At 46.0% G+C, this 24,732-nt stretch overlaps 3 protein-coding genes across 3 annotated transcripts in view; 2 read left to right on the top strand and 1 right to left on the bottom strand.

Moving 5' to 3' along the window:
* Window positions 1–15,768, top strand: part of gnai2b (guanine nucleotide binding protein (G protein), alpha inhibiting activity polypeptide 2b) — a 37,805-nt gene extending 22,037 nt beyond the window's left edge. The window contains exons 2-9 of the mRNA XM_077014000.1: window positions 4,464–4,506; window positions 7,180–7,321; window positions 7,826–7,986; window positions 11,501–11,629; window positions 12,605–12,734; window positions 14,109–14,262; window positions 14,433–14,649; window positions 14,821–15,768. Coding sequence (XP_076870115.1) covers window positions 4,464–4,506; window positions 7,180–7,321; window positions 7,826–7,986; window positions 11,501–11,629; window positions 12,605–12,734; window positions 14,109–14,262; window positions 14,433–14,623 — 950 coding nt within the window. The 3' untranslated portion in view covers window positions 14,624–14,649; window positions 14,821–15,768. The remainder of the gene's footprint in view (window positions 1–4,463; window positions 4,507–7,179; window positions 7,322–7,825; window positions 7,987–11,500; window positions 11,630–12,604; window positions 12,735–14,108; window positions 14,263–14,432; window positions 14,650–14,820) is intronic.
* A 3,468-nt stretch (window positions 15,769–19,236) lies between these two features.
* On the top strand, window positions 19,237–21,834 carry inka1b (inka box actin regulator 1b). The gene is made up of 3 exons (XM_077014001.1): window positions 19,237–19,353; window positions 19,451–19,487; window positions 20,847–21,834. Exons 2-3 carry the CDS (start codon window positions 19,485–19,487, stop codon window positions 21,741–21,743), a joined length of 900 nt encoding a protein of 299 aa, XP_076870116.1. The 5' UTR covers window positions 19,237–19,353; window positions 19,451–19,484; the 3' UTR covers window positions 21,744–21,834.
* A 1,564-nt stretch (window positions 21,835–23,398) lies between these two features.
* Window positions 23,399–24,732, bottom strand: part of uba7 (ubiquitin-like modifier activating enzyme 7) — a 34,784-nt gene continuing 33,450 nt past the window's right edge. The window contains 2 exon segments of the mRNA XM_077014003.1: window positions 23,399–23,786; window positions 24,520–24,611. Coding sequence (XP_076870118.1) covers window positions 23,654–23,786; window positions 24,520–24,611 — 225 coding nt within the window. The 3' untranslated portion in view covers window positions 23,399–23,653.

The following is a 24,732-nucleotide window of genomic DNA, read 5'->3' on the forward strand; positions in this document are numbered from 1 at the left end:
GTCTCACCCTGACCGGGCATGACTGAGCGCTTCGGCCCGGTAACTCACCGGGAGCTGGTTCTCCGAACGCGCATGAGCTCACAAAATCAGATGTGCAGATACATGAATTTTCTTTCTTTTTTTAACCACACAGAAGTGACTTGATCCTACTTGGAGTTGGGTTTTTGGTTAGTTGAACAGGAGCTCCGAATACTGATTAGTTGGAGATAAAATATTTAAAGATGACTTTTGAATGCTCTGTATTAGAGTCTACAGTATTATTGCAGTTATAATCTGCAGTATTATAGGGTATGATCCAGTTTGGAGGGCCACTTTGACTATGACTGATGTATTCCAAACACAGATGTCACCAATTTTCTCATCATCTGTGCCGCTACCTGACTGCTGTTGTCATTTTGTTTTATCCATAAAATGAATAATTTCACATTAAAGTGACCTTGACGTCTTTTTGGAGTGTCTGTAAGCAGCCCCCTGTCTTTGTTGGCCGTGTGGATGAGATGGACGCGATGTTCCTCTCTGTCCCCTAATTGCCACAGGGCTGTTCAGGATCTCATTTAGATGCTTATTGTTGTTGTTCCAAACGACACTAAACAGAAGCGGCCTTTGCCAGCCAAGTTCACAGAGAAGCCGTTGTGAGGCAGGACCCGGGCGTACAATTGCCCCCTTTTGCTTTGCTCTGCCTCCCAGACTTCAAAAGACCCATCAATCCACATCAATATTCCGTTGATAAATTCTTATTGGGTCCATAACATACACAGAACTTGTGACTAGTCTCTTTTCTGCAAATATGCCTCATTTTATTAAGCTTATGAATTGTATTTTGGCAAATAATGAGCTTGTGCCAATTAGACCAAGTGCTTTGGTTGATTATATCAACCAGATGAGCACAGTTGTTCACATCTTTTAACAACTCGCAAAAGACACAGTTACATAATAAAACAATACAATTTCTTTTTAATTTTAATTAATTGGCCATGCATAAACAATAACACACCAATCATATCCAATTAAACTCGGTTTTGCCTTTTCCAGAGGACAGGGACTTATGAACATACAGTGTAATTGTTATTCCTCGGTGTTCCTCAGAGATCAATTATAAGCCCTCTGATTTTGCTATTAGTGAGTATTAGTCCTCTCGAGAAGTGGTATTAGGCTCGAGGGGTTACCAAGTTTGCTCTCACAGGTTATTCTTGTGGAATGTAAATATTGTAGATGAAGTTTAAGGACAGGAGCTTTTTGTTGTAGCACTCGGGCAAGTGTAGTTTTAGCTAGTCAGTTTCCCAAGAACAACAAGCATTTAATATGACTGTACCGTCGGTTGTACTTCGGTAGTACTAATTGGTAGTATATATTACTAAGTAACAGAGGTGGTCATTCCAAGTTCAGAAAGCAAAACTCCTTCCCAGGATTTTACTCAAGCTTGCTGGGTTTTCTAATTAGTGCAATCCAGGTAAAATTAGTGGAATCAACACAATCCAGGAAGCCTGAGCAAAATCTTGGTGAGGACTTTTACTTTCTGAACCTGGAACGTCCACCTCTGCTAAGTACTAATTCTAGTACTTTTACTAGAACTTGGAACTTTTCATTTCTTGTTGACCATCTTTAATGATTGCCTAACAATTTAGCCACTGCAATTTAGAATTTCAGGGTAGGAGCAAAAAACATTGATCACTGTTAATGGACAGGTGTTTTTACACAGGTGTTTTTGAAGCTTGTTATCAGTGACTACAGTACTCCTTGGACTTGTGTTACTTGGTGTGTTCATATACTGCAAGGAATTACTTTGATAAATGTTGGCCTGCATTGTTTTGATCCAGATAATGTATACTCACTGTATCATGTGAATGCTGTGATAATGGTTCTTTCCCTCATCACACAGTGGCAAACCTGCTTAGTTTTGCTCTCATCGCCGTTTAGTGTTCTGTCGAATCAAGGCTGCCATGGACATGTCAGTTTTCACACCTGCGCATTCAGAGTACGAGTGCAGAGATTTTGAGAGCATGATTTTGAAACACTTGAACTTTCAGTAACAACTCCTTACGGGCTCCTTCGAGCCACACTGAACGTGTGGTTTCCGTTAAGGTGTTTATTTGATACACTACCGTCATTGTGAAATTCTTTGGCAAACTTTGCTTTCATTTTCGGACTCTAAACATGCTGTTCGCGAGGGCTTCCAGATTGCCTTCACTTTATCTGTCGGCTGCCCTTATTCTACTTGTTAACTTGGTAAACACAGCCACAACAAGGCCATTTCCCATGAGGCCGTGTGCACTTTGCCCTCCCCACCCCACACTGTGTCTATGGAAACAAGTTGCAGTTTCCAGTAGCGAGCTCATGTTCAACATTGTGTATCACAGTGTGCCAAGACCCTCTGACCCTTGAGTCTTGCAAATTCAAATTCATTATTTCTCCAGTCACGTAGAGACAGACACGGGACTAGATCACTGTGCCAATAGCCTTGTGCTAGGCCAATATATTGTCATTTTGCTGGAAGGCCAGCACGGTGAGCACAGCCCAGTGACCGGTGTCGAGAGAAAGAGCCCAGTAATTCTCTCTAATTTCCTTGCAGCTGCTTGTGCTGTATAGTGTCGAGACAATATTTCCTGCATTAGCTGGTTTCCTGTCCTCAAGCCAGACTTGAGCCGTGGTCAATCTTCTTTATATGCGGCCATGTCCAAAGGTCATGTACAAACAGTAAACTGCATCAAGATGTCCTCCACTGTGTTAAGGCTTGTAAGTGGGCAATAAAAGGTGAACTATTAACATGGACGCAGCCCTTGACAAGGACGCCTCACTCGACTGCGCACGGCCCGTCTGTTCAAACTCCTCCCGACCGCGGAGCTCGCATACCGACTTTTCCACATCCTGGCAATTTCGGCGTTTTTGTCGTTCGGCATTTGTGGCCCGTGTGCAAGGAGGTCCCTGCGTTCCCAGACGGCTGCAACTTTCCCACTCCTCTCTTTTGGGGAAGAGCGGAGAGTTTCACAGTCGGAGGAATTGCTGTTTGGTCGGGCGTCGATGCTCCAATTCACCAGATGGCCATGAAGGAGGGGGTGCGTTTCTCACACTGACTCAGGAGAGCACTGCCAACGGCTTTGTGAAGCCAGCGAGTCTGAGAGATTTTCAGTGTCTCTCTTTCTCTCTCGAACCTCACTCTCATTGACACTTAATCATGGGAGTGGTGCTGAGATGAGATATAGCTTATGAGAGACGGTTTATCTTTGAGCTATCTAATTTACCTTCCCTGTCTCTTCCCCCTGCTATTTGTTTTTGGAAACATTTATTTTGCTCTGTGCATACCAACCATGTCCTCTTTAATTCTCCTTTCTTTTTCTTCTATCTTTCTATCCTCACTTTCTTTCTGCTCTTTTTTTCATTCTCTCTGGTTTTTCTCCTCGACCCCTTATCTCTTCCTGGCCACACCCCTCTCCGTGCAGCCAAGGACAGTGAAGACAGAGGTGGGAGTGGCTGAGCCCGGTTCTGACAGGCCCACCTGACGCCCTGTGTCGTTGGCACTTTGACTGATGAGACAGGCTGATGTCCTGTGACACAGTGAGTGCAGGAGGACGCCAGGGATGATCCACAAATGTTCTCTCTCCCTCTTTCTCTCTTTCTCACTCTCTTTCTCAGTCATAACTGAGAGAGCAACTCTGTGTTTACAGGTACTATCTAGTACCCCCCCCCTCCTTCTTCTCCCAGTACTGATCCGGTTGGTGCCCCTCAAACCAGTTTTCTTCCCTCTGTATCTAAAGCATGCCGTTCTATTTGAAGTCCCATTTTAAACACACTCCTTGAGAAATGAGAGCATTTGGAGATTCAGACCGAACGAGCCGATGGTGTTTCAGTATGGTGGCGGCGTGCTCATGTCGGAGTGCATCAGGCTTCCAGGAGACAGGAGAGGGCAGGTCACATCAACGAGAAATCGCATTTGAATGTCGGAGGGCTTCCTGGCTGCCAGTCAGTGGGGTGTTTGTGGTGTCATTGCTTTGGCTTTATGCAATCAACGCGCTCGTGCAGCACCTGGAGGGGCATATTAGAGGCGTTCTACAAACCCGAGCACGTATACTAACACACACGCACACGCACACACACACACACAAACACACACACACACACACACACATACACACACACACACACACACACACACACACACACACACACACACACACACACGCATACACACTCATACACACTCCAGCCTCTTTAGCTGCCCATGCTTTGATGCTGTATTCATGAAAAGCACTCCCGTGCTATCTTCTGGCATAGTCCATTCCCACGGTGCGAGCGGTGCAGTTGCTCCAGACCTCCTCTGGGGGGCAGCACTTCAGTTGCATAGTTTACCACCCCAAGTCAGCATGCTTCAATCCTGGGCAATTCCGCCTTGGTCTTGAAGTTGAGGTCAGAATTTTTCTTTTAACCCCCGATTCCTTTTGATTTGGTTTCTGTTCTCGTCTCTGCAGGTGCGGGTGAGTCCGGGAAGAGCACCATAGTGAAGCAGATGAAGTAAGTAGAAAAAGTCTCTCTCCTTTCATGTGTCCTCCGTCTCCCACTCATCCTCCCTCTCCTCCATCTTTGATCCCACCGCTCTTTCATGACATTAAGGCTCCACACTTACGTCTCGGTTCAGCCTGTAGCAGCACATTTTATACATAATAATTCCATCCAAGATCAGTTCACTCTTGCCGATAAAAGTCAGGACCTCGTGGTAGCCCGGGGCACCGTACGTGGTGCCAGGGCCATTGATTTAACCCTGACAGAAGCTACGGGCATAACGGGAATACCGGGGTCGTCATTCCGCCGGGGCACCAGCACTGTACGAGTGACATCATCCGGCCCACCACGCCTCAACAATACTCACAGCATTTATCGTGCGCCGGCCCACGCCCACGTGGACGATCATCGCCGGGGCACCTTGGCAAAGGCGCCTCGCTCCGCTCGCGAGTAACGAACACCGTCTGTCTCCCAGTGACTCCAAAAAGCTGCCCCAGTTCTGAGCCTGTTCTGCTGGGCACAGAGCGGCTGGGTCACCGTCTGGAGAGGCTACTCTCATTCAGAGCAGTTCGAGGTGACCCTCCGCGTTCGAGGTGACCCTCCGCACCGACGTGGGAGCGGCCTGGTCACGTGGCTGCCCCGTGGACGTGCTGTTTCTGCCAGTGCCCATGTTTTTTTCATCTGATGTGTGTGATAGTGGCGAATGTTTTTTTTTTCTTGAATGAAGCTTCAGATTTCTTATTTATGTCTATTTTTTCATATCTAACTGTACACTGTCTGTTTTTTCCATATAATATTTTATTTAATATCTTGTGTAGTGTCTGTGTTCTCCTGGAAAGGTCAATTTAAAGGTCAGTTTCTTATCATTTCTCATTTTTGGCCTTGGACACAGTACGGCGTATTAAAATAAAACATGGCTCTCGTCTCATTCGCTGCTCCTGCTTTAATCTCGTCCTCATCGTCTGGGATCGTCTCACTAAAAAGAGACGAGGAGCGCTCACAAGACCGACGGCCTTTCCCCGTGTACACCGGGAGCACGCCGACCTTTTCCGTAGCTGCGCTCTACCAGAGAGGCCCGTGGGTTTGGTACAATCTCCAGGAAACACGTGCACCCCCCCCGCCTGTGGGGTTGCCGTCTCGCTGAGTCAAACTCTGAATGGGAGAAACAATAAGCCCAAGGGAGCGTGCAGGACTTTTATTCTCCCAAACCCGGGCCTGCGTTAAACCCTGAAATAACACCGGTGGGTGTGTACGTGTGCCTTTCCACAGGATGCCATTAAAACAACTCAGCCCAGTAAGCAACATTTTGCTGTTCTGATCACTAGGTCTACATGTTCCTCGAGGTCAGTAATTAAATATATGAGAGCTTGATATAATATGTAAGTAGGAAGGGGAGTTGAGTATGATCATATTACTAATAAAGAAGTTATTAAATGAATTATATGATTAGGTGTAATCAGTGTAATCAAAGCTGCATTAGGACGTCCTGTTTGAAAGGTCTTCTGTCCTTCTGTCTCTGTTTTTGCATGTGTCTATGTCTCTACCATGTGCTTGTATAGTAACTGAGTACTTTGAGTAAAACAATGCAGTCAGAGAACTATGATTATACAAGAACAAACACACCCAGACACACACACACACACACACACACTCGCACCCACCCTCCCAGACACACGCACACACACACACACACACACACACACACACACACACACACACACACACACACACACACACACACACACACACTCGCACCCACCCTCCCAGACACACGCGCACACACACACACACACACACACACACACACACACACACACACACACACACAGACACACACACACACACACACACACACAGACACACACACACACACACACACACACACACACACACGCACACACACACACACACACACACACACACACACACACACACACACTCGCACCCACCCTCCCAGACACACGCGCACACACACACACACACACACACACACACACACACACACACACACACACACAGACACACACACACACACACACACACACACAGACACACACACACACACACACACACACAATTTAATAAGTCACATTTCTCAGGGGCCCCGGGTCCATTTCTCACCAAGGGGACAGAAATGAGGTCCAGAACTGCATTATCACCCAGCACAGACAGGAACGCATCCATTACACACACACAGATGTTCTCGCACGCGCTCCGCTAGAAGCCTCACAGCAATGCTACGAACACAAAACAATAGCTCGACGTTGGCCATTTTTGTCTCAGGGAGTCTCGGTGAGCCTATCATTGCTCTTTTACCTCTCTCTTACCGTTCCACACTAGATTCAGTCACAGATTATAGCAAGACAGTGGCTTGAATGCAGGATCAGATGGGTTCTGACGCACGCCTGGACCTCCAGACTGCAGATGCAGCCACTCTGACCGCTCACTGCAGAAAGAGAGTCTCCCTTACGTCTCCCCGTTGACACTCAAGTGGCGCTTCTTTGCGATCTAGTACTCACAAGCAGCCATTCGCCACTCCAGATAAAAACGTTTTTCCTACGTCGCATTTAAGGCAACGTCTTGCCGCGTTATCGACGCGAGCCGCTCCCCATGTACCACAGAGCTCTCGCCCGGACCTGTGGCAAGAACCTCCTGACCTCGGACCTGTTTCGCGCTCTGTTGCAGAATCATCCACGAGGATGGATACTCGGAAGACGAGTGCAAGCAGTACAGAGCCGTGGTCTACAGCAACACCATCCAGTCCATCATGGCCATCATCAAAGCCATGGTCAGCCTGAAGATCGACTACAGCGACGCGGCCAGAACGGTACGTCACCCGGGCAGGCCTCACGGCCCACGCGGCAGGGCGGGCGTGCCGACGTCACGTTTCCTGGTGGGGGTGGAGGGTGTGACCGAACCGCGACGCATCGGGCGGGTGCTAGAATGAGTGCTGTCATTTCAGTGGCTGGGTTTGAAAACATGTTTTGAGAGTTGTTCGTTTGAGAGCCGAGGTGGAGTTTCGCCGGGGCGTGCTGTTTGACTTCTGCACGTCGTAGCAGTGGTTCACCCACATTACTAAACATCTGTGAGGTTCTGAGGCAGATTTAGACAGCCACCTCATCATGGGTTGTGCTGGACTGTGAATCACTACATAGTCTGACCACAAAGTGCCACATATATAGTCCAAGCTAAGGCAGACTAGCTCAAATTTCAGCTCTGTCCCTTAGCTTAGAGTTTATTTTTGAATTCATGTCTAATGAATTGATGATTGCAGTGTGTGATTTTTACATGTTGTGTGTGTGTGTGTGTGTGTGTGTGTGTGTGTGTGTAGGATGACGCACGGCAGCTCTTCGTGCTGTCTGCCGGGGCAGAGGAACAGGGGATCCTCCCAGACGACTTGGCCAACGTGATCCGCAGACTGTGGGCCGACAGTGGAGTGCAGAACTGCTTTGGTCGCTCACGAGAGTACCAGCTCAATGATTCTGCTGCCTAGTGAGTACACACACACACACACACACACACACACACACACACACACACACACACACACACACACACACGCGCACACACACACGCACACAACCACACACCACACCACACACACACACACACACACACACACACACACACACAACCACACACCACACACACACACACACACACACACACACACACACACACAACCACACACACACACACACGCACACACGCACACAACCACACACCACACACACACACACACACGCGCACACAACCACACACCACACACACACACACACACACACACGCACAACCACACACCACACACACACACACACACACACACACACACAACCACACACCACACACACACACACACACACGCACGCACACAACCACACACCACACACACACACACACACACACACACACGCACACAACCACACACCACACACACACACACACACACGCGCACACAACCACACGCACACGTACACACACACACACACACGTACACACACACACACACGCACACAACCACACACACACACACACACACGTACACACACACGCACGCACACACACACACACACACACACACACACACACACACACACACACACACACACACACGTACACACACACGCACACACACACATAGCCACAGAGGGCACAGAAGAGGGCCAGGCTCAAACAGGGCCTCTCTGGCATGGTAGAACTCCATCTGTCGCTGTAGGCAGGAAGGTGAGCTTGCATGGTGAGGCCATACAGGCTCCAAGGTCCCACGGACCTCCTCCAACCGCCCAGCAGATGGACCACACAGACCAGCGCCATCACGATCCTTATTTATCTCTTTTTATTTGTTTATTTATTTGACGTTCTTTTCCCTTGCTGCCTATTTTTCTTCACCAGGCTACTGGTAACGTTGTTGACGTCGCTACACTTCTGGACAGGGGACAGTGGGGGACACGGTACTAAACACAAATACATTAGAATGAATCACACTTAAAGAATGTCACCTATTACCCGAGAGAGTGTCTTAACCTTCGGGTCTCCTCAGCGGAGCGTGGGACTGATCACGCGTGCACCAGCATCTGGGCCAGGTGCAGACAATGGCTTTACTCAGCGAAAAAACACCAACTTCTTCCTCACGCCATCGAATTCTGCGCCGTCCGCGAACACCTGCTCCCCCCCCCCCCCACCCACCCCCCCCCCCCCCCCCCACCCCTCCCCCGTCCCACCCACAGGCCCCGCTACAAATGTAAATGCATGCTGGGAAAACCGCACACTCTGTCCTTTCTACCCGGTCGCTCCAATCCGTTCCTTCCTTCCTGTGCATTCATTTTTCATTGGGAAGACAGAAGGAGCCGTCGGTGGCTCGGGCCTCTAGCTTAACTAGATCCACTCTTTTCTCATTCACTTTAATCGTTAAAGGGGGGAGGTGCAGGTTGGGGGGGGGGGGGGGCTGTGGTGAAGGCAGAGTGAAAGTAAACATCTCTCCATTCATTCGGCTTGCGCACTACTGACATACGGAGTGTTTATGTATCGGGCCGATCCGATCGAGCTTCAGATCGGCCTCGTTCATGTCGATCTGAGTCCATTTATGTAATTAGAAGCGCAACGTGTTGCCATCGTGGTTGTTGTAAACGCATTAACATGAGTCATAATCCCCGAGATTAAAAGGCTCTGTTGTGGGGACAGTGTCAATATCAAAAACGAACCAAGTGTTCCCTGCTGACCCCCCACAGCAGTGGCCCCAGTGCCAGATTATAGCCCGCAGTGTTGCCATAGCGCCTGGAGTGCTCGTTTATGTCCAGCCGCACACGCATGTGGGTGGGGGGGGGTTTGGAGGGGTTTGGAGGGGAGGGGTGTCGCTGTCACATCCCACTTGATGCTGTATCACTTCACACTCTATCCTGCCCTTGGTGACATTCATCTTCTCTGGCCGTTGGAATCAGTGCTGCGCAAAATCTCTTGTTTCTAAGAACTCTGTCTCCCCGTAATGAGGAAGTGAACGTCACACCAAGACACTGTAGATGAGAAGCTCTTAGTCACTCAGGTCCGCTGGGGTTCTTTTACCCGAGTCGCAAATTATGAAATGTCTTGAGATATGAGACAATAGGGAATAGGACAAGGAGGTCTTGTCATCTTGTGATTATTACAATAGATGTGCTGCTCAGGACATGGGGTACTTTTTAATTAATGGATCTGTATAGAGCTCTCTGTTGTCATGGAAATGGCAGCGGCAGTCTGTTCCCCGTAACCGAGCGATGCTCTCGAGTGTTCGTCTCCTCAGCTGTCATCTGCGGGTTCAAACCGCCGCCCCTGTAAAGGGTTTGGGTCCCTCAAAGCATGTCTGTCATAACCAATGGCAGTTTGTCATAGACTTTGAATACTGTGAAAACACCGTAACTGATTCTGACGAGCTTCATCAGGGGGTGTTGACTCAGCCGGGCCGTAGAGTCTCGGCGGGCGACGGAAAAGAAGCGAGAAGGCGAACACGCTCTGCTCTGGGCTCGTGGTCTGCTCACGTGGTCTCGAGAGACAGGCGTCGCAGCTGCACGGACAAAGGCTCCATCCCTGTTTACCAAAAAAAAACCGTTAAATAACAGACACCAACGGAAGATCCAACACAGGAAATCGCGCTTCAAAGTGCCGTAGTTCGGAACGTTCGGCGCCTGACGACATTTCCTTTAGCGCCATAGAGCAGCCGCTACGCTTTTCCCCCCAATAATTCCCTGCGAGTCGCCCAGGGTTGTGGCTTCGTCACGACTCGGGATGGGGGATTTGCGATTATATCTGCATATAGATGTGTTCTCCCTGCTCGCTTATGATTGTGTTTTCCAGCTCCGCTCTCGCAGGGCGAAGCGTCATGTAGAAAAAGGCGTTGTGATGAACGAGAGAGGGGGGGGAACAGGGAGTTGGGGTGGGTGGGGGGGGGGGTCCCACGTTGCCATAGAAATGTTCCTAGTTAGCTAAGTGTGCAGGTCTGTATACTATCCTGAAGAGATGGCTGAACGAACCGGGTAATTTCTGTTTGTGGCCTATGAAAGAAAGCCCGCTGCCCTGCTACCTACTCTGGACCGGGCGGCCGGGGTGCAGCGGTCCTGTGGGCCGGACGATCGGCAGGTCCACGTTTGATTTGGTGAATCATCGCTTTTGCAGCATTTTTTGTAAGGAACAGAAAGTCCGTGGTGCAGGTCAGACACAATAAGAACTATAAAATGGTTTTGAACAAAATCCCAGCACTTGAAAGGGACGAGGGGCCATCCAGGGAAATAAGTCAAGCCCACACCAAACAAACGAGACAAATAAAGGCGTGTGGGACTGCCTGGGTTACATGGCAGGAGTGGAATAATGGAGATTGTCCCGGACGTGATGAATCGCGCTCGGTTCTTGTTCACGAAGGAGCAGACGGACTCCAGGCCGAACCTTTTTTTGTCATTGCTTGTAATAATAATGTATATTTAATTTATCTTCCTGGTTATTTGAATGACCTTGTGTGTGTGTATGTGTGTGTGTCTAGTTATCTGAATGATCTGGAGAGGATAGCCCGGGCAGACTACATTCCCACCCAGCAGGATGTGTTGAGGACCCGAGTGAAAACCACGGGCATTGTTGAGACACACTTCACTTTTAAGGACCTCCACTTCAAGTGAGAGACCATTCTCACCGTGTGTGTGTGTGTGTGTGTGTGTGTGTGTGTGTGTGTGTGTGTGTGTGTGTGTGTGCGCGTGTGTGTGCGCATGTGCGTGTGTGCGCGTGTAATGCTGTATGTGTATTGTTGTGTATAACCACTGTGTTCATGCCCGTTCAAGTGTCGTTTTGAAACTTGTTTGTCCTTTGACAGCATTAAGACCATTAACTGTGACTTGTCACAAGGCCCTGCTGTAAAGTGCAGTGATTTGGGACAGGGCCCTGCTGTAAAGTGCAGTGATTTGGGACAGGGCCCTGCTGTAAAGTGCAGTGATTTGGGACAGGGCCCTGCTGTAAAGTGCAGTGATTTGGGACAGGGCCCTGCTGTAAAGTGCGGTGATATGGGACGCGGCCTCTCCATAAAGTGTGCTGTGATCTTTACCTCCTGAGCCAGCCACTACCGGCCCTGTAGCCCGTGCCGTGTGCCGTGTGCCGTGTCCTTCTGCTCCGAGTTATGAATAATATATGGCAACAATAAACAGGAGTTAAAAATGTCACCTCTTTTGGTTGGCCCACTTCTTGTAACCATAGAAACTTTTCTTCTGAAAATGCCAACAGAATGGAGTAGATGACTAGACAGATTGATGACAGATTCAGGTTCACGTGGCCTTCCCTGAATGAATCTGTACTAACTGTACTAGTGTGGGGGGCTGTAGGGCTGTGAAACTGCTCATGCTTTGTTTATTAAGGTTTTTTCTTTTTTAAAAAACAAAATACAGTTGGTGGTCAGCTCTAGGTACTCTCAGCTAATTCAGATTAACATCTTAGCTTCTCTTTTTTTCTTTTTCTTTTAGAGCCTCATGAATGTCTAATGGTCAAACAAGGTCTCTAATGGTCTCACCTTCACTCTCTCTCTCTCTCTCTCTCTCTTTCTTTCTCTCTCTCTCTCTCTCTCTCTCTCTCTCTCTCTCTCTCTCTCTCTCTCTCTTTGAAGGATGTTTGATGTTGGAGGTCAGAGGTCAGAGAGGAAGAAGTGGATTCACTGCTTTGAGGGCGTGACGGCGATCATTTTCTGTGTGGCTCTGAGCGCCTATGACCTGGTGTTGGCTGAGGACGAGGAGATGGTGAGAACAAAGTGCCTCTTTCCTACCACACCTCTTTCCTACCACACACCTCTCACCTCTCTCCTACAACACGCCTCTCTCCTACCACACACCTCTCACCTACCACACACCTCTCACCTCTCTCCTACCACACGCCTCTCTCCTACCACACACCTCTCTCCTACCACACACCTCTCACCTCTCTCCTACCACACGCCTCTCTCCTACCACACACCTCTCACCTCTCTCCTACCACACACCTCTCTCCTACCACACACCTCTCTCCTACCACACACCTCTCACCTCTCTCCTACCACACGCCTCTCTCCTACCACACACCTCTCACCTCTCTCCTACCACACACCTCTCTCCTACCACACGCCTCTCACCTCTCTCCTACCACACGCCTCTCCTACAACACACCTCTCTCCTACCACTCACCTCTCACCTCTCTCCTACCACACACTTCTCACCTACCACACACCTCTCACCTACCACACGCCTCTCACCTCTCTCCTACCACACGCCTCTCCTACAACACGCCTCTCTCCTACCACACACCTCTCACCTCTCTCCTACCACACACTTCTCACCTACCACACACCTCTCACCTCTCTCCTACCACACACTTCTCTCCTACCACACACCTCTCTCCTCTCTCCTACCACACACCTCTCACCTACCACACACCTCTCTCCTACCACACACCTCTCACCTCTCTCCTACCACACACCTCTCACCTCTCTCCTACCACACACCTCTCCTACAACACGCCTCTCTCCTACCACACACCTCTCACCTCTCTCCTACCACACACTTCTCACCTACCACACACCTCTCACCTACCACACACCTCTCTCCTCTCTCCTACCACACACCTCTCCTACAACACGCCTCTCTCCTACCACACACCTCTCACCTCTCTCCTACCACACACTTCTCACCTCTCTCCTACCACACACCTTTCACCTACCACACACCTCTCTCCTCTCTCCTACCACACACCTCTCTCCTACCACACACCTCTCACCTCTCTCCTACCACACACCTTTCACCTACCACACACCTCTCTCCAGACCCACACCTCTCTCCAGACCCACACCTCTCTCCTACCACACACCTCTCTCCAGACCCACACCTCTCTCCTAACACAAGCACTGCACCTTCAGGTTTTGTAATTCCAGTCAACTGTGAGGTATATGAATGTTTTCCCAATATCCTCCAAAAAAACTGCATATGATCATAGAAAAGAAAAGCAAGTTCTACAGCATTGTAGTTCAGTCAAGCAAATCAAAAGGCATCAGCACCCCCTTGTGGCCGTCTGCTGCATAACACCTTCGCCAGCCTTATTAAAACGCTCCTTTTTGCTTTTGTCTCCCCGACTTCCTTCCTCAGAACCGCATGCATGAGAGTATGAAGCTCTTTGACTCCATCTGCAACAATAAATGGTTCACGGAGACCTCCATCATCCTGTTCCTCAACAAGAAGGACCTGTTTGAGGAGAAGATCACACGCAGTCCTCTCACCATCTGCTTCCCTGAGTACTCAGGTGTGTATCCTCACCAGCCCACCATGAGGTTTAAACACTTAAATACAGCCGTTAGTTTAAGCCACTCTTGGCTGTGGTACTGATGAGATGAATCCTAGCGCTTGATTTCATCAGAATGGAGTCAGTCACGTTTTGCTCATGATTTCTGTTTCCTGGTCCACGTTCTTCAGGCGCCAACAAGTACGACGAAGCGGCGAGCTACATCCAGACGAAGTTCGAGGACCTGAACAAGAAGAAGGACACCAAAGAGATCTACACCCACTTCACCTGCGCCACCGATACCAAGAACGTGCAGTTCGTGTTCGACGCCGTCACCGACGTCATCATCAAGAACAACCTGAAGGACTGCGGCCTTTTCTAGTGGCATCGTCAGGGAAGACGGCATGGGTAAACACACACACACACACACACACACACACACACACACACACACACACCTATTATGATATTGCTCTCTCATGGCTGATGGCTCAGCAGTTAAAGGAAATTCTCACGGAGTCATATGTTTGCTAATCGGAGACTCTTTGTTGTGTGTTTTCCTGTGTTTTCTTCCTACAGGAACCCCTCAGCTGTGTGGTGCATGTGCACTGGTGAACACAATGCCAGACTGCCTACGACCATATAGGGAAACCCCGAATTTTGATACCATGGGAACTACGACAATGAGAAAAAAAATAAACATTGCAGAATTCCAACAGTCACTGAATTGCAAAACATCTTCTCCTGCACCTTTTTATTATGTTTTGTAAATATTTTCATTTCAAAAAATTATTTTCATTAGACTCAAAAAGTGACAGTGATTTTCTGATGTTTCTCTTGCCCCTTGCCCTGTGATTTTAAGATTTTAGGTATAGTAGGGCATAAAAGGAGTGTGGTTGAGGGGACCTTTGATATATAAACTCATTTTGTTTTTCTTTAACAGATACGCAAACGTTACTGCCTAATGCTTCTTTTGTAAAGCTACGAGCGCAGATGGAGATCAGTACATTTGCTTTGTTTCTTTGTTTGTGTATGTGTTTTTTTTCTATTATTTTATAAGTGGAATCCCACATTCCTAGCACAAGTGTACTGCATGTTGGGCCACATAAAATAAAAAAAAAAAATTAAAAAGTACTGAAAGACAAAAAAGCTTCACTCACAGTCCACGCTGCCTCTGTGATCTGGCTGACGCGTTTGAACGTTCTGAACTCCCAGCTTCCCTTTGATAAACACTGTACGATTGTGACTAAGATGTAAGATGCAAGTATCTGTCTTCGGCGTCCTGTCCTTTCGTGCCCCCCTGTCCCCGTGTCCCCGCGTCTCACTCTGTCTTGTGCCTTGAATTCTGTTTTTTCACGTTGTCTGTAGAGTTTAGAGCAGATTCAGTTCACAGTAACAAATAATAATAATAAAAAAATACAAAACAACGAATGTGGTTTCAGGAGAAGATCAGGAGACGTGGCAGACGTTTGATGGAAATGCTGTGAACGGTTTTATTGGAAATAAAAGTTGATTCACAAGCTCGAACTTTCTGTCTTTGCCACATTCTTTTTCTTATTCCGAAGGCCCTTGAATGGAAGTCTCAGTGTTGGACATCGCCAAGGAAACACGACAAATCTAAAGTTCGATTTTTAAGAATGTGGTCTAAAAGTGTCATTTGGAAAGACATCGTAACTTGAGTCATATTATGGTCTGTGAAAGCTCTTACTCAACAGGGGTTTGTTTTTGCAGTTTTGCCATCAGTGCTTAGAACTGGTCTTGCGTCATGCCAGTGCTCTGAGAACATTCATATGAGTCACAACACACAAGAGACTACTGCACCATGTGTGATTTTATAACTTCAAGAACATTTGGGATCAGCTGTACATATGTACACTATTCGTTTAAAAAAATACAGTTTTAAGGGCCAATCCTCTGATGTGCAATCAAACTCATTAGTGACTACACGCTCGTTGAACTCTACACTTCAGTATCTGCACATGAACTCCTCAGGAGCCAATCTAGGACTTTAAAAGATTAAGTTGGATTCTCTGGCTCAGGAAATCGGCTCTGAATGTGAACTGGATGTTGAACTCTACCATTACTTAACAGGACCTTGTGAGAGGTGTCAGTAAATTTGACAATCGTGCAGGGGTTTACATAAACACCACTCTGTATCTGGTGTTTAGAAATTCCAAACTGGGTGAGCTAAACTAATGTGAAGGTCTGTTTTTTTTTTGGCTATTAGAACTATTCTCAGAACATGTAAACCAGCTCTGTGTTCTCTGGTATCAACTTTTCAATCAAATTGCTTGTCTGGTCTTTGGAATGAATTAAGTCATGTTGCTCCTTCTTTAAATGCTAATCAGACAACTGGTGGTGGTGACGGCAGCATCTCTCCACAATCGTGGCGTGTGAGCAGTTCAGGTCAAGCACTTCTGAACACACTTGCACCTGAATGATCTGCATCTGCATGTCCTGAATGTCTTGGAGTCATTGAGGATGAAGGATATTTGCATTCAAATTCAAAGCTCTACCCATTCACATTCTATAGCATGGATGTGCCATTGGATGCCATTTAGATTGCACAGCTGTGAACGACTGAGTTAATGGGTGAAGCCTTTAAATGGGGAGGGAGACACTGTAAGGGCAAAAGAGGAAACGAAATGAAAGGATGAAATATAAGGTGCAAGCAATGTAAAAACGTCATAATTACAGATGTATCCTCATCGTTGCTTGCGTTCCCCGTTTCAAATTATTAAAAATTTCAAAGATTTATATATTTTTTATTTATTCATTTATTTATTTATTTACAATTTTTTATTGAATATCTCATAAAAATAAATCTTTGCACTTTGGTGCATATCTCGAATCATGAAGATTTGCATAATAATATGTGCATTAATCAAACAATCTGTACAAACAGCACCACACAGTGGATTAGCAGCTAAAGCCTGTAACTTCCTCAAAATCTTTCATTCACATCCCAAAAGGAAATATTTACGTCAAGGAACATGTCATTGTCATCAGAATGACAAGCCCCTGTGTCATTGGTTTATTAACATGAAATTCTTAGCCATGTTGTCATATATCAGTGTACTCCAAACATTTTCTAAGGTTTTGAGGACAATGACTGAAAAAGCAAAAGGCAGCACATATCAATTTCAGTAGTATAAAGTTACACATTACTTTATGTGGGTGACTGTAAAAGATTGGCCTGGATTCACATCCATCCACATGCTTGTACAGTAAACATTACTGTATTGATAGACCATGTCATTGCAATGCAGAGAAGAAATACAAGACCGTTGTAACACTCCATAGCATAAGGGGAAGAAAATACTGCATTAGAAATGTAAACATATGAAACAGGCAGAACTGTACAAATAACTGAATTGAAAATTGTGGTTCAATCAATCTACACCTTCTGATGTTCCTGTCTGTCATACCACAGATCCACATCACAGCAGTGTGGAAAGAATATTTTGGGACGTCTAATCCAGCCTCTGTAAGCTTCTGCTGAGACACACTCCACCAGTGATGTCAGTAACGCGTTACCTAGTACCTAGTACCTATACCTAGTTACTAATCTTACCACTTCTTTCAGTAACGAGTAATACTATTACTATTACTATTTCCAGTCCAGTAATCAGATTAAAGTTACTTATCCAAGTAACTGTCCGTTACTATTTATATTTTCCCTAGTAAAATATATATTTTTGCTTTCTTCTTGGCTCAGTTCTACTTTTGCGTCTGACCGTAGCGCTCGACTCCGCACGCTGCGCGCGACCCTGTGAGAGCGCGAGCGCGTTCACGTCATTCTGTGCAGTGTTGTCCGTAACGATGTGTGGTAGTATAAAGAAACATCCCCTCAAAAACAGGGGAAGGAACATATACCTGAATAATTTTAATGTTGCTTTGTGTTTCAGATTTGAAAAGTGCTGGAATTTAGGCTAACGTAGCCTACTTAAAAATGCTTGAAATTGTAATGGTATTTAGTTTCACAACAAGTAGCTGTCTGACTGAATAGTTTGCTTGTATTACGTTTACAAATATATTTACAAATAATACCGCACAGCAACACAAACGTAATGTCATGAGATATATTGTTACGGTTAAAAATGTACTTCCAATAAAGTGAGTAGGTTATTGGAAAAACGTTTTGCTGCTGAATGTAACTACTAAAGTAACTTGTACTTATTCAAGGTAACTAAGGCATCACTGCACTCCACATACGGTAGTCAGCAAAGTCATGATTCTGCTGATCATCATACAAGAGAAATGTATCAAAACATCTAATAGGGATGTATAAAATATGCTTTACAGGATATGATAACTGTTTCAGCACTTTTGAATGTAGTGACTTATGCAATGAACTAATGCTGAGATTTGGTATTGGTTCAAGATTACAAAAGGTGTGAAGAGGTCCCGTTATCTAGACTAAACATGTAATAACTCTTAACTACCACCAGATGGCAGCCGATCAACATTGTATTCATTTGCAGAACGTGAACTCTGCTTTGGCCATTTGTAAGCCTGTTTTTTCCTTTGTGCGGCCATCGGTGTAATAAACGGAAAATAATGGAATGAAAGTGAAACAGCAATATGAATTTAAAGATTTTCATTTAATTGATATAAGGTTAAACCTTATATGGAATACAAATATTAACACCTTAGTCGTACAACACAGCAAAAGTCGCCAATTACAATATATAAAATGTGTTAGTTTTATTAATTTTAATTATTCTTTAATAAAATAAAACAACTAGGCTACATCTTACTTTAATTAACATTTGACAAATAGAGGTAATCTAATTCACCAGTGGAGTACACATTTAAACCTCCACATAGATCAATAAGAAATATGTGACGTGTTCAATTATTTGTAGAAATGTGTAATTTACAGGTGAGAAGTGTAATTTTCCCCCAGGTCAGATTTCAAGTGGTTTTCTATTGGATGGCTGGATGAAGCTCAGCGCTGATTGGTTGGGCCGGTACTAATAGGAACAAACGGTTCTCCCAAAAGCGCTCGTGCACCAGATCCCCAGATCTTCTGGGATCACAAGCTCGCGCAGTGTTATTGGGACAGCGCTGAACGTTTTACAGCATTGAGAACTTGCACAACGTATCTTGGTTAGTATTCACAAACAATGCAACGTTTATAACTAATAATATGCTATGAAATTTAACTTGAAAACAAATGCCTAACTTTGTAACATTTTCCTCCCAGTTAATCGGAATTATCACAGACGGGACAGAACACAATGGTAAGTGTTGCATTTTAAACTTATATGACAAGATACTAACAAGATATAACAGGCAATGGCGCGTTTTAGTTTAATATGTTTCTACAAACCCTTTGTTGTTTATTACAAGATCGCATAACCTTTTTGCGGCAATTAAATCGCATGTTTATTTGCCTGTATTGAACTGGTATGTTAAAGATAATTCTGTGATTCCCATAGTGAAGTGGTAATGTAGACTGGGTCTGCATCTCTGACACTGACACGCGTCTCAGTGTCTCTGTTGACTTTGCGACCTGATGCGTTTGGTCTTTAAACTGTACATGTTGAATCAACTACAACCAAAAGGTTCAACTAAATTGGACAGAATACATTTGGGGAAAAGTTTGGTTATAAGTAGGCTACACCTCAACCCCACTGTATACAGTTTTCATAGCCTTAAGCAAACGTTGGCGTTTATCCAAAACTCTTCAGCTCTGGCAAATGTTTTCAGAGCCGTGATAACACTTACAATGATCACCTCGAATCTAGCTGCAGGCTATGTATAATAAAAAAATATATATAGCCTGGAAATTTGGGAGCGGTAGAATGGTTGCATGAGAATTCATCCGGCTCCAGGAGAAAGTTTTAGGACTGATTAGACCCCCCCCCCCCCCCAACCGGCTGCACAATTACCCCAGGGGTAAGGGTCTCAGAATAGTGTTGTTTCAGCGTGCTCATCTCGTGGGGTGTGTGATCAGCTGACAGTGAGTTTGGATTAGAGATCCTTAGACTTTTTTTTTTGTTCAAACTGTTCACAACATAACTTAGCATAGAATTGACTTTTGTTATCTCAGCAACATTTCCGAGCCTAGCATAAATCTGACATGGCATTTCCAAGGCGCATTTTGGGAGGAAGCATTGTTTTAGCAGCCTGCAGCCATGGTCTCGAAGGAAGAATCATTACTCTTCACAACGAACTGTGACCTACATTGTGCTGCGTAGTTAGAGTATGATGTCATTTCCCCTCTTGAACCAGCTTCCTGTGAGCTGGTGCACAGGGGACGTGTTGCGCTTCACTTTCGTCCTGCCGGTCCTCTCGTTTGGAGACGTGTTCTGCTTCGTCCTGCGCTCAAAGTTGACACAAATCCTTCTTCATGTATCCTGCACATCGGGGTCCCGCGTACTGATGCGTTTTCTCACTAAAATGCTCAATTTTCTTTAAACGGACACCAAATGGTCTGGGGTTATGTACCGTAGGCCTTGTTAAAGGCAGCCTGTCCAGTAATGACTAACGTTAGACTCCTTTTATGTGAATCAAAGAGGAAGATTAGTCACATGCAGCCCATGTATCCTCTCACGTGGCTTTGTACTAACGTCTCCATTTTCTTTGTCCCCGTCCAGCTGTGCGTTCGGGATTCGGGCGGCTGCTTGCGGGACCCGATGCAGTACATGATGCGCTCCCTGCAGGACCTGAAGCAGCTGCGTGAGCCCGGCGAGCCGTCCCGCCGGTCCTACGCGGTGACCCGCGCCTGCCACCGGAGAGAGAGGCAGCGGGAGTCGGCCGGCCGCCCGCAGAGCTGCCGGTCCAGCGATGGCAGCGCCTACGACTCGGCCTGCTGCCTGGTCAGCCCATTGGAGGAGGCAGAGGAAGAGGAGGAGGAAGAGGACAGCCTCGGCCATCTGCCCCGGAGTTCTCCCTGCAGCGAGAAGAGCCTGGACTTCGATTCGGGCTACTCGGAGGCGTCGTGGCAGGACGAGGGCGTGGTTCTACGTCGCACGCGCAACGTCCGCGTCTCGGCGTCCGCATGCGCTCGCACGCACCGCGTCCGGCCCAAGTCCACGTCGGACGCTTGCCTGGAGCGCTGGACCTCCTTCGAAGCCAGCGAGCCGGGGGACTGGACCACGGCGCTGCTGACCAGGGGACGCAACCGGCAGCCGCTGGTCCTGGGCGACAACAGCTTTGCGGACCTCATCAAAAACTGGATGGATCTGCCCGAGTGTCCCGAGCCGAGCGAACTGAAGCCCAATCTGAGCCGCAAACTGGCCAAGGACTTTCTGGTCAACATGAGGCGGAAACTGGCCAACATGTCGAAGGTCGCGGAGGGGCGTGGCAGGCCGGCGGGGCCTTGTGCCAAACGGATGTCGTGCCCCGTGGGCTGTCAGACACCGAAGCCGTTCTTTCACCAGTCACACACTGGTCTGCACCAGCTGGAAACGGACTTCTACCAGTTCAGTGCTCTTATGAAGACAGGAAGTCGGCAACCTATCATATGCAATGACATCATTGGGTACATTTGAACCATTGCCATTGGTGGACTGGATTAATAATTTTCATATAATAATAAAGGTAAATGTGCTGTACAGTGAAATAAACACTTTGGAAAAGTGAGATTTGTTTTTAATTTATTTCTCATTGCATGAATGAGTATACAAAAAGAACTAATGGAACGGTAGTCCTCATTGCAGTTATAATAGTACCGTATTAGCATAACTGACAATTCGATCTAGTATTTGGAGATGCTCACGCCAGACCTCAGCCCATATTCTAATATTCTTGTAAATTTAGGTCACAACATGTAAATGTGTTACTGGTTATTTTGATGAATGTTTTTTTTAACTCCATTCACATTTATGCATAATATGCTTCGCCAAATAGCCATGAAAGTAGATTATTGGTTACAAAATGTTTTTATAGTATATCCTCTGATTTAGGTTAAACCAGCTAGAGATGCACTAAGATTTGTCTCCAGAAACATCATGATAGTACCCAGACGTGAAACTACACCAAAAATGTAATTCGTGGCAGTTTAATGTCCTTAAACATTCTGATACCAGCTGTGTGACAACTTCAGTGCTACTGCTACGATTGCGCTCTAAGCAGATTACACGCTGCGTCTGATCTGAACGTGGGGGAGTTTCTGCTCGGCCCTTAGTCCCAAAGGAAGAGGGGAGCCCTGCGGTGATGTTGATGTTTGAGGATGAGGAGGATGGACATGTCAACACCTCATCACAGCCGGCTGCTGTAGGGCCTCTGGAGCTTCTGCTCCCCAGCAAGAAGGTCACCACATCTCGTATCGGTGTGTGTGTGTGAGTGTGTGTGAATGCTGGAATGGGGGAGAGATGTTGGATCCAGATGGCAGACTTCTCCTAAAAACCCTCTCAGCTTTGTTTAAACTGTTCATCAAATGCTCGCGCACACACACATGCTTCTTCTTAAAATGCTGGTTCTCATGTTTGGATCTTTTTATAAGTTTCAATGCTTGCTGACAGACACTTCAGCAACTCATTTAGTTCCTCTCCTCTGGTGTGAGGGAGTGGTTGAATGGATGCTAATACTCTCTGGTGCCCTCTTACTAAAATATCTGTCCAATATTAGCCTCATTTAAGGCATGTTAGTCCTTTATTCTTCATCCATGATAAAGAAATAATGAAATGGTACTGTATCTTCCAGTCTCAGGTCCTGGAAAAACAAGCTCTTTCAAAATGCAATAACAAGCCTATAGCAACGTTTCCTGAGCTACATCCTGATTGGCTGATTCAGGTACCAATCATCTAATGAAAAGTTGAACCCACCTTCCCTATCATGTAGGAATGCAACATACGGGAATAAAAGTGTTTTCTGACAATAGACAACATGAATAAAATGCTTCTGAATAAAATGGATTAGAGAGGCTCAGGGTGAGTGTCACATTGTCCCTCTGTGACTGTCTGAGAGTGGCACGTGTTGATGGCTGTATAACAAAGGGCAGGTCTGAATGGGGTGTTAGGGTGTGTTGTTTCTCAATGTAGGAAGCATGTAGCACGGATGGTGGTGTCAACGTCTTTTCCCGAATGGTCATTTATAGTCCAAGGAGAAAAAAACATTTATACATATTTGGTGTAAGTGGACTTTTACTGGAATTTTTCATTATGGATTCCCCACCCAAACAAATATAAATACAGTGTTATCGATGCATGATCTAGGTTCTGTTTTAATCTTGATTAGTCACGGTTAAGTTCAAATTTATTTTACGTATATAAGTTCCTTGATAGAAGATTAGAATCAAGGAATTATAATTAATTTGCATATTAAGACAATAAAAAGTATATATTATGACAAAGAAATTGTATCATTCTGTAACAGCAGAGAGAACTTGATTAAATAGACATATTTGGCTCCCAGGGCTCATTAGAAAAGTGCAATAATGATCACAGTTTAAAAAAACACTTCATCTAAAGAGATATCTGATTGGAGGGACTTTCTCACAGTCCTCGTCCTCCGCAAAGGCTGGAATGATCTCCAGCATCTGCTGGTGAGGTGGAATCACAATCTTAGCGACTGTCTGGATGACTTCTGACACTCTGTGAAAAACAAACAAAAACTTATTTTTGAAGCGACACTGATATTTTGACACTGATATTTTTATTTTTGAAGTATACACTGATTTCATTTGATTTCTGCAGTCTGGTGATGGAGCAAGATCAAACTCTGAGAGGAAAAGTTCCCCTCACCATCATTCCACAAAAACAGAGGAAACTCTGTTTTGATGCAAATTTTCCATCAAAGTTTCCTGTTCAAAAGGCAAAACTGGCAAACATTTCAAATGAATTTGTAGTAGTACATAATTACAGCACACCTTTGTGGGTATTGTTTAGTACGGTCTTCCTGGTTCCCTTTGTGGTTTTAGAGACAATCGTTTAATGGACTTGACTGTAAACAAACAAAATGGCTGCTGGTACTACAGTGTGAGGAAGCTATTGCAAGTAAGTAAGCTATGAAGGACACGAGCTGCTTCTGGCCTCAATGACATAAGGAAACCCCAGTAGAGGAGTCCTGACAGGAGTTAGAGTATCTTTCTGCATGTGCATAGATGGGACATGTTGGACTTTGGCTGGGGATATTCAAAAAGCTCCTCTTTGAAGATCCTGTTGAGCTAGTAATCCATCATGGCCCCAAGAAAAGCTTGGTATCATTCCATTATCCCCATGACTTATCCACACAGTGTCTGCCACAAGCCTTAAAACAGAGATGGTAACCTATTTCTTTTTTTATTAAAAGCCCTGATAAAAAAACATGAAGTATAAAAACACCTACCTTTGTTTAAGTCGATCTACAGAGCTGGAGTAATGACTGTACAGCACCGCAGGCCCATAGTACAAACCAGTAATGCTCAAGTTATGCTTCTCCTAAAATTCATGGAAAATAATCAGACACTTCCAAATGCTGAAACAGAAGCACTTTTAATAATGTGGACAGTCCTGCTATAAAGACACCTACCACATGAGACTCTTGCTGAAATAACAAAGC

The sequence above is a fragment of the Brachyhypopomus gauderio genome, chromosome 8 (assembly GCF_052324685.1).
Source record: "Brachyhypopomus gauderio isolate BG-103 chromosome 8, BGAUD_0.2, whole genome shotgun sequence".
NCBI lineage: Eukaryota > Metazoa > Chordata > Actinopteri > Gymnotiformes > Hypopomidae > Brachyhypopomus > Brachyhypopomus gauderio.